The sequence below is a fragment of the Belonocnema kinseyi genome, chromosome 6 (genome assembly GCF_010883055.1).
Source record: "Belonocnema kinseyi isolate 2016_QV_RU_SX_M_011 chromosome 6, B_treatae_v1, whole genome shotgun sequence".
Classification (NCBI taxonomy): Eukaryota; Metazoa; Arthropoda; class Insecta; order Hymenoptera; family Cynipidae; genus Belonocnema; species Belonocnema kinseyi.
Genome location: NC_046662.1, coordinates 8,187,614 through 8,202,354, shown reverse-complemented (window position 1 = coordinate 8,202,354; position 14,741 = coordinate 8,187,614). Strand labels below are relative to the sequence as shown.

Sequence of the window (14,741 nt, the reverse complement as noted above, 5' to 3'; positions counted from 1 at the left end):
AGTTACAAAAAATTAATTTTCAATCTAACTGACGAATTTTCAACTAAAACAATTAATCTTCAACTGCAATAAATAAACTTAAAAACAAATTTTAGAAAAAAAAGAAAAATTGTTGACCAAAACTTAAATAATTAAGTTTTAAGTAAAAAACATCAATGTTCAACCAAAAAAGACGAATTTTCAACCGAATTGTCAGCCAAATGGTTGAATTTTGAACTAGAAAAGATCAATTTTCAACCAATCTGATAAATTTTCTACTAAAATGATGAATTTTCAACTGGAATAGGTGAATTTTATACATACAAAAAAAGAACTTTTAACCCTCAACGGATAGTTCCAGTTTCGTTGATCTCTCAGAGATAGAAGGCCAATAAAATCAAATTGGTGCGAATCAGCACCTGTGTACCTTTGACGTGTGGTAAAGTGTTGTCAACTGGAATTTCTAAATATTGTTCTCAAGTAAAGGAGTTTTGTTCGATTGTTGATGGTAAGTACGTTTATGTACATTTATTTGTTGTTTATCGATTTTTTATGATAATTTCCAATCAATTTTGCAAAAATGTGACTTTTTCCATCAGATGCATGGGAATGAAATTGAATAGAGTGTAAAGTATCGAATGCCAAAAATGACGCAAATAGTAAGCATTTCTTTTTTAAAAAATGGAGAGAAATTCTAAATAAAAAGATTTGCATGTAATTGTTGCATTGATTGCATTTTCCTTCTTCCATAACTGTAAATCATGCATTTGAAAATTACCAAAAATTTTACCTACCGGGAAAAATACAAAATTCACATTCTCCGCATAATACAGTATTTTTTCATGTTTGTGTGTTCCTTTAATTTCAAAATCCCGCAAAGTTTAATTAGTTTTAAAAAAAAACCCAAAGAATTGGCGAATTTTGTCCAAAAAAGTGATTTTTCAAAAACGCCGCTTTATTTATAACAAATTATCATAGGGAAAATTAATAATTATACAAATTTCTATAGAACCAATAATCAGCAGGAAATTTCACACAAAAAATATGTGTTCAAAATTTGTCTAGTCTCAATCTTTTTTATATTCGAAGTTGAAAATTCAAAAGCCAGATTCGCACTAGTGTACCTTTAGTAGGGACCAGAAAGGAGTGTACCGTTTGAGGGTTAATCAAGGTTAATTTTGGTACAGAGAGACGAATTCAAAATACATCAAATTTCAAACAAATAATTTAATTTGCAAATAAAAAATATAAATTTTCAACCAAAAATAGTATGGTTGAATTTTCCGATAAAAATCTAATGCTCAATAAATTTTAAAATTGAATTTTAAAATAAAAACAGATAAATTCACAATTTTATTCACTAATAAAAAAAAAACAGATAAAAATTATATTTCTTTAGTGAAATTCTCCGTTCTAGAATAACAAACGATAATTATTTTCTAAAATTGCCTGTTTTTAGTTACCTTTTCCGAACCAGCTAAATCCACAAGGTAGAGCTTTCCAGACAACTTTTTCTGGTTTTCCAAGTTCTCTTGTTTGACATTGATCAAAAAGACTGAATGAGACCGCGAACTGTGCTCATTCATATTCGTCACAGCAATGTGGCGATTTGATTTTCCTTCTTCTATCACTTCAAATACTTCATCAGGACTAGAAACGAATCTTTCAGTTGCTCCTTTCACAAAAGGTACTCTATTTTTATCCTCGTGAACGCTGAGGTTCACTTTCGACACTACAAAAAAATAAAAAACAAAAATATTGAATTATCAGGATGTTTGCTCAAATATTGGAAACAAATTTCTTGACAATTCTACATTTTTTTCCAGATATTTTTAATTTATCTTCTTGCTACTTAAAATTCAGTACAAATTGATGTGGATACTATATTAAATTCAATTGAAAACGCTTCAAATTCATAACTTTTCGAATAAATATATTGCATTTTTTAAAAGATGAATGATTTTTTAACCAAATAGTTGAATTTTCTACCAAAAATATTATTTTTCTAACAAAAAAGAAGATTTTTCAACAAAATACATGAATTTTCAACTAAGCGGTTCAATTTTGAACCAAAAAAAATCAGTTCGCAATCCAAAATGAAATTATTAAATTTCAAGTATTAAAGGTTAATTTTCGAGAAACAAATGTTTAAACAAAAATGATGAATTTTCAACTAAAATTATGAATCTTCAAATTGAATAGATGAATTTTAAACCAAACAGATAAATTTTTTCCAAAATAGTTTAACTTTTAACCAAGTAGTTTTCTTTTAAGAAAGATGAATTTTCAACTTGAAATGACGAATATTTAACTAAAATACTTGAATTTTCAACAACACAAATTTTCAAGCAAGAAGATTAATTTTATACAAAATAAAACAATTCTTCAATAAAATACATAAATTTTCAACGAAATAGTTTTATTTTCAACTAAAAAATACCAATTTTTCATGAAGCAGTTTAATTTTAACTAAAAAAAATACAAGTTTTCAACCAAAAATGGAATAGTGCAATTTTCAGTTTAAAAATTTATTTTTAAAATGTCAACCAAAGAGATTTTAAACTACAATGAATCTTCAAACAAAAAAAATTAATTTTCTACGGAAAAGGCGATATTTTTAAACAAAGTATATGAATTTTCAACGAAATAGTTCATTTTCAATTTGAAAAATACAAGTTAAAAAAAACATGCAAATTTTTAATGTAAGATGTTCAAAAAAAGTTTCCATAAAAAAATTAACTTTTAACAAACAGATGATATTTCAACAACAAATATTAATTTTTTCACAGTTGAAAAAAAAGTTAATTTTCAAACCAAAAAAAAACTAATTTTCAACAAAACTGTTAAATTTTCGGTAGAAAAAAATTAACATTCAACCGACAAAAAGTTAAATTTCTACCAAATAGTTAAATTTGTAAGCAAAAAGGTTAATTTCGATCAAAAAGGCGAATTTTCATTCAAATACATGAATTTGAAACCAAAAAAATTAATTGTTAACCAAAAATTGAATAGTTACATTTTTAATTACAAAAATTAATGTTCCACCAGAGATGAATCTTCAACTAAAATTATGGAATATTCAATTAGAATAGTTAACTTTTTAGTTTAAAAAGAAATTATTTCCAACTAAAAATTACTAATTAAAAAAAAAAATTAATTTACCACTAAAAAAAAGAAAGAAATTTTCGACAATAATTTAAATTTAAACTGGAATAGTTTAATTTTCAGTTAAAAAAATTAATTTTCAAACAAAAGAAAAAATCATTTTCAACAAAATTGTTAAATTTTCAGTAAGAAAAATGTATTTTCAACAAAAACAATAAAACACTAAAATTCTACCAAATAGTTCACTTTTCAACCAAATGGATAAATTTTCAACTAAAATGATGGAATATTCCATTATAAAAGTTACATTTTCAGTTAAAAAAATCATAATTTCCAACGAAAAAATACTATTTTCAATAAAACTTTAAAACAAAATGATGAATTTTTGACAAAAATGAAGAAAAAAACTGAAATAGTTAAATTTCAAACAAACAAAAAATTAATTTTCAACCAAGAAAATTAATTTTTCTTCAAAAAGATGATTTTTTAACAAGTATTTAAATTTTAACTAAATAATTAAATTTTCAACCTAAAAAGATGAATTGTGAACGAAAAATATCGTACTTGATATTTCAACCAAGAAGGATTTTAATTTTTAATTAAAAAGAATTAAATACATCTAAAAAAGAAGAATTTTCAACAGGATCTGAATTTTCAACCCCCAAAAAATTTGCCAGTCAAGAGAGAGAGAGAGAGAGAAAAATTGCAACCAAGCTGTTGAACTTTCAAATAAAAAAGATAAATTTTCTACGAAAACAACGAATTTTCAACTAAAACATCTATTTTCAAGGAAAAATATAATAGTTAAGTTTTCAGTTAGAAAAATTAATTCCCAACTACAAAAAAAAATCGAATTTCCAACAAAATAATTCAATCTAGTAATATAAAGGTACTTTTACTAATAAAAAACATTGTTCTTTAATTTTATATTGCCATTTAAAAAAAATTAAAGCCGGCTCTCGAAAAAATTCTTCGAGTTAAAAAGAAAAAGTACTCTGACTTAACAAAAATTCCCTGGCCAATATAGATTTTCCAGGTGAGTTTGCAGCGCTTACCGTCAAGTAAATCCCTGATTTTATCCATGTAAATTTCAAAGTATGAAACTTTAATGTGAAACTCCAAATTTTCTTCCATGCCGTAAATGTGCGTAAAAATATCGTTAACAATACGTGGAATAATGCCCTGTTTGTTGGGGTCACCGATGACTCCCTCCATCGTATGAGTTTTTCCTGAATAAAAATTATAATTTTATTAATAAAAATATCAATAAACGCATAATCACTTTAATTAAGAAACTATATTGATCATAAGTGACTTGAATAAAATTAAAATTACCTGAAGAGGTTTGCCCGTAGGCGAAAATAGTTCCATTGTACCCAGCCAAAACATCTGAGACAATAGATTTTGCAGCTTCATTGTACACTTTATCTTGGGTAGCATTCGGCTTGAATACTTTGTCAAAGAGATATACTTTTCCCTGGAAAAATAAATTGTTTAATAGTTGCGCAAGCAGGGTGACCATTTTAATCGAAGAACAAAATTCCGGGTCATTTACTGGTTTTTCCCGGGTTCGCAAATATTTTTCCCGGCCAATAAAATGTAAAAATCGTAATATAAAGCTAAACAGTAAAAGTACAAGTAATACAAAATCAACAACAAACTGAAGCATTCAAAGTGGAACTCTTGAATTTGTAACTTTTAAAATTGAAGTTTAAAAGTTTTTAAATTCAAAATTTTTCTATTGAATTGTTCAATAATTTACACGTATAAACTGGAAAGTACTAAAAATTTTCAACTGAATAATTTCAAGTTTAATGAATTTAAAATGCAAAATTCAGAATTTTTAACATTAATAAATTATAGAGTTCAAAGGTTTAAATTAAGTTCCAAAAATATAAATCCAGGTTAACGTTTTCATTACTCTAAATTAAAGAATAAATCAATGAAATTTAAAAATGGCCAAAATTACATTATTCAGTCATTTTAGGCCAAGAAATATTTTCAAATTTACATTTTTTTCAACTTAAAAGTTCTTAAATTATTTTTATTTTAAATAGTTTAAGCATCCTTGAAAAACTTTAAAATTCTATTTCAAAATCTTGAGAAATCTAGAATTATCCAAATTTCTATAGAACCAATAGTCAGCAGGAAATTTCACACAAAAAACATGTGTTCAAAATTTGTCTAGTCTCAATCTTTTTTATATTCGAAGTTGAAAATTCCAAAGCCAGATTTGCACTAGTGTACCTTTAGTAGGGGCCAGAAAGGAGTGTACCGTTTGAGGGTTAATCAAGGTTAATTTTGGTACAGAGAGACGAATTTTCCACAAAATACATCAAATTTCAAACAAATAATTTAATTTGCAAATAAAAAATATAAATTTTCAACCAAAAATAGTATGGTTGAATTTTCCGATAAAAATCGAATGCTCAATAAATTTTCAAATTGAATTTTAAAATAAAAACAGATAAATTCACAATTTTATTCACTAATAAAAAAAAAACAACTAAAAATTATATTTCTATAGCGAAATTCATATTATTCAATACGAGTAATTAAAGAATAAATCAATGAAATTTAAAAATGGCCAAAATTACATTATTCAGTCATTTTAGGCCAAGAAATATTTTCAAATTTACATTTTTTTCAACTTAAAAGTTCTTAAATTATTTTTACTTTAAATAGTTTAAGCATCCTTGAAAAACTTTAAAATTGTATTTCAAAATCTTGAGAAATCTAGAAGTATTTTTTAATTTTTTCAAATTTAGATTTATTTTTGAAATGTTTTCAAAACCTGTCAATAACTTTAAAAATTAACTGAATTTGTCCTACAAATTTTAGAAAATCCTGCGAATTTAAAAAGTGTCCTTAAAATTTAGATTTCTAAATAACAAATAAACACTTATTATTTTTAGAAACAATTAGAGTAATTTTAAGAGATATTTAGAAGTTTGAAAAAGATTAAAAATTAATTCAGAACTTGAAATGATTTCGAATAATTTTAACGAAGTGTATTTACCGAACAAATGTGGTTATACGGAACGAAATTTCGGTGCAACTACTCACAACCTTATTTAAAACAAAATGTAGATTTTTGCAGCTTACAAAAAATTTAGAGGCTTTTTAAGAATCGTGAAAGGCTCCAAACTAATAAAAACATTTTCTTAAAATTCCTAAGAAAATTGAAAATGATTCATTTTGAAAAATTATTTTAACAGAATATTCAAAAAGATTTTAAGAGAATTCCTATATTATTAAAAACGACCCAGGAAGAATTTAAGGATTTTTAAACAAATTTTAAGATCTTGTAAAAATTCTAGGAAATTTTTTATTAAGTTTAAAATATGTTTAGAAGTTCTGAAATTTTTTTCAAAAACTTCTTTTAAATTACTTGATGTCATTTAAAGTTTTTAATTACTTTCGAATCTTTTCAAAAACTCCTAAATATCTCTTAAAATTACTAAAATTTTTCTAAAAATAATACGTGTTCAATTTTGATTTATACATCAAAATTCAAGAATTTCGCTTACAAATTAAACATTTTATTAAGTAGAACAATAAAAATTGTAACGTTAAAATGTTAAAAACTTTTCGAAACTTTAACAATTTAAAGCGTTCTATGTCAAGCATTTAAATTTCAAAATGTTTACTTTTAAATATTTGGCTTCAATTTAGTCGTCTTAAATTATAAGTTAAATATTGCTAAATATTAAATAATTATCCTTTTTCTTAATAAAATTTTTTTTAAATTAAATGGATTAAAAATTGAATAATTGAGACTGAAACAATATTTTTCAAACTTAATAAGCCTTTAATTACGAATCTGAAAATTCTTTAACTTTCAACGGATTTAGAATCCTTTTATCAAATAAATTATTTTACAGTTTTTAATACTTAAAGTACCGATCAATTTTAAAAATTTATTATTTATATTTACAGTTGATAAAATAAAACTGTTTCTTATAAAAAATTTGCAACTTTAAACGTTTTTAATTTTTAATTGTTTAAGTCTTCAAGTCTGCACGTTAAAGTTCTTTAAATTAAAAATATAAGCTTTAAAATCAAAATCTAAAACAGAAAATTTTTCAGGTAAAGGTTTTCGAATTACGCATTATAAACTAAATCATATCATAATTTAAAAAGATATAAATTCAACTACTTATTTAAAAAACTGTTGAAAACGAATTTGAACAAATTTTTCTTCTAAACATTTGTTAAAATTCCCGGTCAAGAAATAAATTCACTGTCATTTCCCGGTCTCAGAAAATTCCCTGTTCAGCGGCCACCCTGGCAAACCATTAATGTTTACAATGCTGTTTTTTTAGAGTCAGAAATTTTGTTGAGAACTAACAATGAATAATATACTGTGAAATATTTTCATTCACTTAATACATAATACAGGCCTCGGGTACACTTCAGAGATAAAAAATAGTGCCAATAGTAGCAACAATTTTGAAAAATTCTAGCAAATAGTAGCACGATTTTTTCAAATAATAAACTCAAAATATATATCATGCATGTCTCAGATTGACTAGAAATTCTTTTAAAAAAGTTCCATTGAATTAAAAAATGCATAAAATTGAACCTTTTCCTAAAAATAAAAAAACTGGAGAAATTTACATTCACTATGATAAAAATTCAAAAAATTGAAAGAAAGACAAGTGAAAATTGTTAGCTATTATAGGTTGTCTACCAAAATACTGGATAAAAATTCTCTCATATTTCCAGGGTTGTTACAGGTATCTCAAGATTTTTTCAACTATAATTTTTAATCAAAATCGGAATGAATTTTTTGTTTAAAAAAATTTATTTAAAAAAAAGTATTAAAAAAATAGATACTTTCGATCAAAGAAGACGAATTTCAACAAAACAGATGAATTTTCAACGGGAGAAGATAAATTGTACACGGCACATTGAATACACATTTTTAGTTTAAAATACTTATTTTTTAACCAAGAAAATGAATTATTAATTTAAATTATAGAATGTTCAACTAAAGTAGTTAAATATAAGTTAAAAAACTAATTTTCAACCAAGTAGTAAAATTTTAAACTACAAAAAAGAAAAATTTTCAACAAAATGATATATGAGTAACAGGAAGATTAATTTTCTAGCAAAAAAGACGAGTTATCAACAAATACATGAATTTTCACCTAAAAAGGACCAATTTTCAACCAAATATGGAATAATTCAATAAAAAAAAAAAAGGAACGTTTAGACAAAACAGTTACATTTTCAACCGACGTGAGAAATTTTAAATGAAAATTATGAATCTTCAACTGAAAGTTAAATTTTTCACCACAAAGATGAATTTTCAACTAAAATGATGAATCTATCACTGGAACAGTTGAATTTTCAACAAAAAAAAAAAGAATTTTCAACCAAGATTAATTTTCTAACAAAACGAAATACATGAATTTTCAACTAAAAAAGACAAATTTACAACCAAAGAAATTAATTTTAGAAATTACGAATCATAAAAAAATGTTTGCAACAAAGTAGTTGAATTTTGAAATGCTTTCCAAAAATATATTTTCTCAAGAAAAAGTGAACTAGTTAATATTGTAACCAAAAAATATTTTAATTTTAAATAAAAAATAGTTGAATTCAACGAAAAAATACCATTTTTCAACCAACAATAGAATAATTAAATTTAAAAAAATGAATTTCCATTTTAAAAAGTCGAATTTTCATTATTTTAAAATTGAGCGAAAATTCTAATTCTCTCATTTATAAATTTGCAATCTGAACTAACTCCATTTTTTTGCTTTTTCAATCAAATTATTTTTAATATTAAACCTTTTAATGGAAAATTATACAATTTACAAATTATGTGAGGGTTTTTTTTTTTTTTTACTTAAAATTGTCTAATTCTCGAAACCAAAAATTTTAAATCTAAGAATTATTCTAATTTTAATTGTTTCTATTAAAAAATATATAAAAATAAATATTATGATTAATCAATAAAAATAATTTTCAAATCCTTTTCATTTGAATTAAATTTTTACGATTTTGAAAATTCATTTGATTTTACTACTATTAATTCTATTAATTCTTTCAGATAGAAAAAACATGTTAAAAGTTATAGTTTTTTGTAAATTTAACTTCTTGCAAACTCATAACATTTTTATTTTCTTTGCCGGATAATTTCAATTTCATTCTTTTTCAAACTCAAATCTTTTATATTTAAATTCTTACTAATTGTGAAGAATTTCTAATTTGCACTATTTTCAAATCAGAAAACTTTGAATTTTTTCATATTAATAAAAAATGAATGCATTTACTTGACTTGAAAATCCTTAACTCAGTTGTATTAAAAATCTGTTTTATTTTTAAAGCATTTAAAATTGAATAATAACAAATTCAAATATATTTAAATAAACGTTTTTCAATTAAAAGTGTTCAACTTTTTTTTTAATTTTACATATTTCAAGATTTTACAATTTGAAAATAACAGTTAATTTGAAATAGAAATATCAAAAATGGAATCAATTAATTAATTTCAAATTTCAGGCTTTGAAAGTGAAGCCATCCAAATGGAATATTTTATTTTCTGACTTAAACACTTCCGATCATAAATTGAAGTTTAAATTAATTTTACAATTTCCAATTTTAGTGCAAAATAAAAAATTCAAGAATTTAAAAAATTTTTTGTTTAGAATACTATTATTGCTTAAAAACTAAAAATTAATTAATGTTCTCATTTAAAATTTGCCAATTTGGAAACTTGAAGCGTTGAAATTGAACAATTTATTGGCAGGCTCTAAAACTGAAATAATTTAAGTTATAAGTATTTACTGAAAATAGTGAAATACTGAAAAATGATTAAATTAAACAAATTTGAAACTGGCCAATTTCTAACTCAAACTATTGAAGTTGAACATTTTCGCATTTCAAGTGCGTAAAATTACAATTTAGAATGCAAAGCTTGTTATTTTGTACAATTTTTAATTTGAAGGATTTTAATCGATTTAAATTAATTTTAGAATAATTCAAGGGTTTTAGAGAGATTTTAACGTTAAGTTGAAGTTTTTTATAAATATTTTCAAGGGTTTCACAGGATTTTAAGTGATTTATCAATATTTGAAGGAATCTCAGATTATTTTTACAGATCTAAAAATATTTCAATGGGATTTCAAGTAATTTTAACAGGTTAAAAAAAGTTTTGAGTAATTTTAAATTATTTCGAACAGAAGTATGCAGTATCGCGGGCTTTCCAAATGTTTCAATTAATTATGACGGGTTTAAAAAAGGAATTTTATGGTATTTTAAAGAAATTTATAGGTTTTTTATGAGTTTTCAATTATTTAAAAAAAAAAAACAAATTTTTATTTACACTATTTTTATAGGGGTTGTAGCCAGTGAACCGATAGTAATCATTTCCTGATATATTGCCACATTTTATATATTACAATTGATAAGTGTTTAATTAAATAAAAATGCGTCGTTTTCAGTAATTAAGCCCTTTTCAGCTAAATAAAATTTAGTATTTGAAATATAGAAATAGCCAGTACCAGGCGCGTGTTTGTTGGCTAGTAAATTTAAAACTTAACGTCATGTCTAGCCCCTCAAACTCTTAAAGTGATCAACTCTAAAAATGTATGGATTTATTATTAACGAATGATGACATCATGTTTTTTTTCCAAAAATTGAGCACTGCCTTAAACATTATAGAAACGCAGAAACCACTATAATATGTACACGTATGGGACAAAAAATAACAATGATAAAAAAGCTGAGCCATTTATAACCAAATGTCCGAATTTTTAAACAAACAAGATTAAACTTCAACGAAAAACCTTTGCATTTACCAGCTAAAAAGACAAATTTTTTCGAAGAAACTTACATTTTTTAACAGAAAAATGAACTCTCAACCAAAAATGTTAATATTCCAACAACAAAAACAAACGAATTTTAAACAAAATAGTTAAAAATTTAACAAAATAATTAATTTCTCAACAAATTAGTTAAATTTATAACCAAATTGTTGAATTTTCACTCTAAAAAGATGAATTTTCAACAAAATAGTCTAATATTCAAGCAAAAATGATTAAACTTCAACCAAAAAGGATTGAGTTTTGAATGAAATAATTAATTCTGCAGAAGACAGTTAAAATATCAACAAAAAAGGCTGAATTATCAATTCTAAAGGACGATTTTTCTGTCCAGATAGACAAATTTGGAACAAAACAGTTTCTTTTTTGACCCAAAAAAATAACTAACAAAATATGTGAATTTTCAACAAAATAGTTACATTATCAACTAAATAATGCAAAGATGAATTTTCAAACAAATAGTTGAATTTCCAAATAAAAAATTTCAAGCTGCAACTAAAAACCGTTGAAATTCAAATTCACTCTCAACAACAAATTTAATCATCAATATTAAAAAATATATAGTTTAAAGGTCAACCGAAGAGTAAAAATTTCGAAGAAATAATTATATATGCAAAACGTAGTAGTTGTTTTAACAAAATATTTGAATTTTCAATCTCCAAAGATGAAATTTCTAAGCAAAGAGATGCATTTTGATACCAAAAAGACGGATTTTGAACCAAGAGGATTAATTTTCTACCAAAAAACGAATTTTTAATAAAATGCATACATGTTAAAAAAATTGTTTAATTTTCAACTAAAGAAATGAATTTTCAACAAAATATATGAATTTTTAACCAAATACTCAAATTATATATTAGCCAAAAAAAGAATTTAAAAAAAAAAAAAAACAATCCTCAACAAAATATTTATTTTTGTAATAAAAGAGGTGAATTTTTAACTAAAAAATAACAATTTTTAACCAAAAAACAACAAATTTGCAACAAACTAATTAAATTTTCAATAAAAAAACGAGTTTTCAACAAAATAGTACATTTTTTAACAACGAGGCGAAGTATCAACTGAAATGGTTAAATTTTCATTTAGAAAAATTAATTTTCAACCAAATAGTTGAATTTTTTTACTAAGAAAGTCATTTTTAACCGAAAACAAAGAAGGATTAACAACATAATTAAAATTTCAAACAGACATGAATTTTCAACAAGCATAGTTAAATTTTTAGTTGAAAAAATTTAATTTTCAATTGAAAAAATGTAGTTTTAACAAAGTAGTTAATTTTATAAGCAAATAAAAATAAAATAAATAAATTTATAGTCAAAAGATTAATTTTGAATAAAACAAACAAATTAGTTAAGTTTCCAAATAAAGTAATGAATTTTTAACTAAAATTAGGAATTTTCAACAACAAAAATTTCATAATTTTTCACAAAGTAGATCAACTTTCAACCAATTATTTGACAAAGTATTGATTGTCAACCAAAAAAAGATTTTTTAGTTTTAGGAAGAAAAAACATGTCAACCAAATGGCTGATTTTTTTGCAAAAATAGTTAAATTTTTATTTAAAAAAAGATAGATTTTCAAATAAAAATTGAAAAGTTAAATTTTTAATTAAAAAATTAATTTTCAAACAAAGAAATTATTTTCAACAAAATATATGAATTTTTAACCAAATACTCAAATTATTTATTAGCCAAAAAAAGAATTTAAAAAAAAAACAAGCCTCAACAAAATATTTATTTTTTTAACCAAAGAGGTGAATTTTCAACTAAAAAATAACAATTTTTAACCAAAAAACAACGAATTTGCAGCAAAATAATTAAATTTTCAATCAAAGAGATTAATTTACAACTGCATGCTAAATTTTCCGTTAAAAAAATTAATTTCTAATAAAAAAACGAGTTTGCAACAAAATAGTAAATTCTCTTATCAATGAGGCAAATTGTCAACTGAAACTGTTAAATTTTCAGCTAAAAAAATTAATTTTTAACCTGTTAGTTGGATTTTTTTCTACGAAACTCATTTTTAACCAAAAATTAATTGCCGACGAAAAACGTCAGTTCATACGTTAAGCGAAACACATTAATTTTTAACATAACAGTTATATCTTAATCAAAAAAGATTAAATGTTTATAAAAATATATGAATTTTCAACCAAGAAAGTTTTTCAATTTAGAAAGAAACAAAATTTCAACCCAATTGTTGAATTTTCTACAAAGCAGTAGAATTTTTAACCGAAAAAGAGAAGTTAGAATCAAGAATTCTTCACTTTCCCTGCCAAATAATATTTAAAGACCAGAAACTTAATATTCTCATACTGTTAACACAGAAATTCCATGAATCTGCAAGATTTTTTTTTCAAAATCCCTAACTTTTCCTGACCAATAAAATAGAAAGTAAAAAAAATTGTAGCATTATTTCCAAAATAGTGACAACGCTAAAAAAAAGTGTCAAACAGTGCCAAGAGTCGGAGCCCTGATACTAATAAATAAAAAAAACTTTGCATGTCTAATCCCCGTAAAGTGTAAAGTGATCAGCTCTAAAAATGCATGACTGTATTATTAACGCAGGATGACGTCATGCACATTTCCGAAAATTCAGGATAGATTCAAACAGTACAACAAAAGTACAGATCTTTACAAGAATATCCAAACATCAAAAAAACTCGAAAATGAAGTAGTGCTTTGTTAACGGTGTAGAATGCTTATGATGTAGAACAATGATTTGATTGAAAAAAAAAATGAAAACGATAAAAAAATCAGAGCAGACATGCTGTGGACAGCTGTCAGCTGAGCGCTTTCGCGGAGAATCATAAAGAAAAAATGATTGTATCATTGACAACTACATACCCCGATAGAAATACAATTTTCGTCGCCACCGGAGGGAAACTTGACAACGAACTTGGAGCCAGCCTTTTCCTCAGAATCATTCAGTGGCCGAAATCGACAGACTACTCTGATGCTATCTTCTGCAGCGATTTCCCTTTCCCTCGGAGTCTCCATGGCCATTACCTTTTTACACTCGACGACTCGAAATCCCAATTAGATGTGGAGTTATTTTCCTAAGTTCCACGCATAGGCAAAAGTCTAGAATTATGCTTTTACCGCATGAAACAAGCCTGATCAGAGATCACTGTCACCACGGCTCCATGTACTGCAAGATGGCCGATTCTTGGTTGGTTGGTACTTTTAGTACCAAAGTACCAACGACCCGCGAGTCGTCTCAGCGACTTTATCAAAAATAACTTTTTAATAATCAACACTAAAATAAATCACATCTGCACAACACTTTTAGAACTCACGTTAGCGAGTTTCTGCTGCTCTGAAATTTTGGGCATTTAATTTATTTTCCCACTTTTCATTCAGACCAGGGATGGGTATGTGCATTACCTGACGTAAGTAGGTATTTCAAGATGTGACGTCCCCTGACAAGATGTCTGCACGCTGAGGGCCAAGCAATACCATTAGCGTGTTAGGAAAGTTTCTTTTTTAAATAAATTGAAAAAAATTATTATTGACTATAAGTTCATTTCTATATTGTTTATTATTTTTCAAAACCTATTTAATTTAATAGTAAAACCGTTGGAAAATAAAATCATCGAATTTATTATTTAATTAAATAGCTTTTGAAACATTGAAACCAATATCCAACACTACGCTTATCGTGAAATATCGTTTTTTATAACAATTTATTTTAAAAATAAATGTTCGTCTCTAAGCATGTAGACATCTTGGATTTTCCCCACCGAATCTGAAATACCTCAAATGCATGCGGTTCAATGATTTCAATTTACCATGTAATGTTGTTTTATATGTAATAAAATT

General features: G+C 24.7%; 1 protein-coding gene across 1 annotated transcript in view; it reads right to left on the bottom strand.

Annotated features, from left to right (window-relative positions):
* LOC117174577 (kinesin heavy chain) overlaps positions 1-14,246 on the bottom strand; it is a 48,318-nt gene extending 34,072 nt beyond the window's left edge. Inside the window, exons 1-4 of the mRNA XM_033363805.1 lie at positions 13,767-14,246; positions 4,420-4,561; positions 4,140-4,313; positions 1,443-1,711 (exon numbers count right to left, since the gene is read on the bottom strand). Of these exons, the coding sequence (XP_033219696.1) occupies positions 1,443-1,711; positions 4,140-4,313; positions 4,420-4,561; positions 13,767-13,925 (744 nt within the window). The 5' untranslated portion in view covers positions 13,926-14,246. The remainder of the gene's footprint in view (positions 1-1,442; positions 1,712-4,139; positions 4,314-4,419; positions 4,562-13,766) is intronic.
* Between the last annotated feature and the right edge of the window lie 495 nt (positions 14,247-14,741).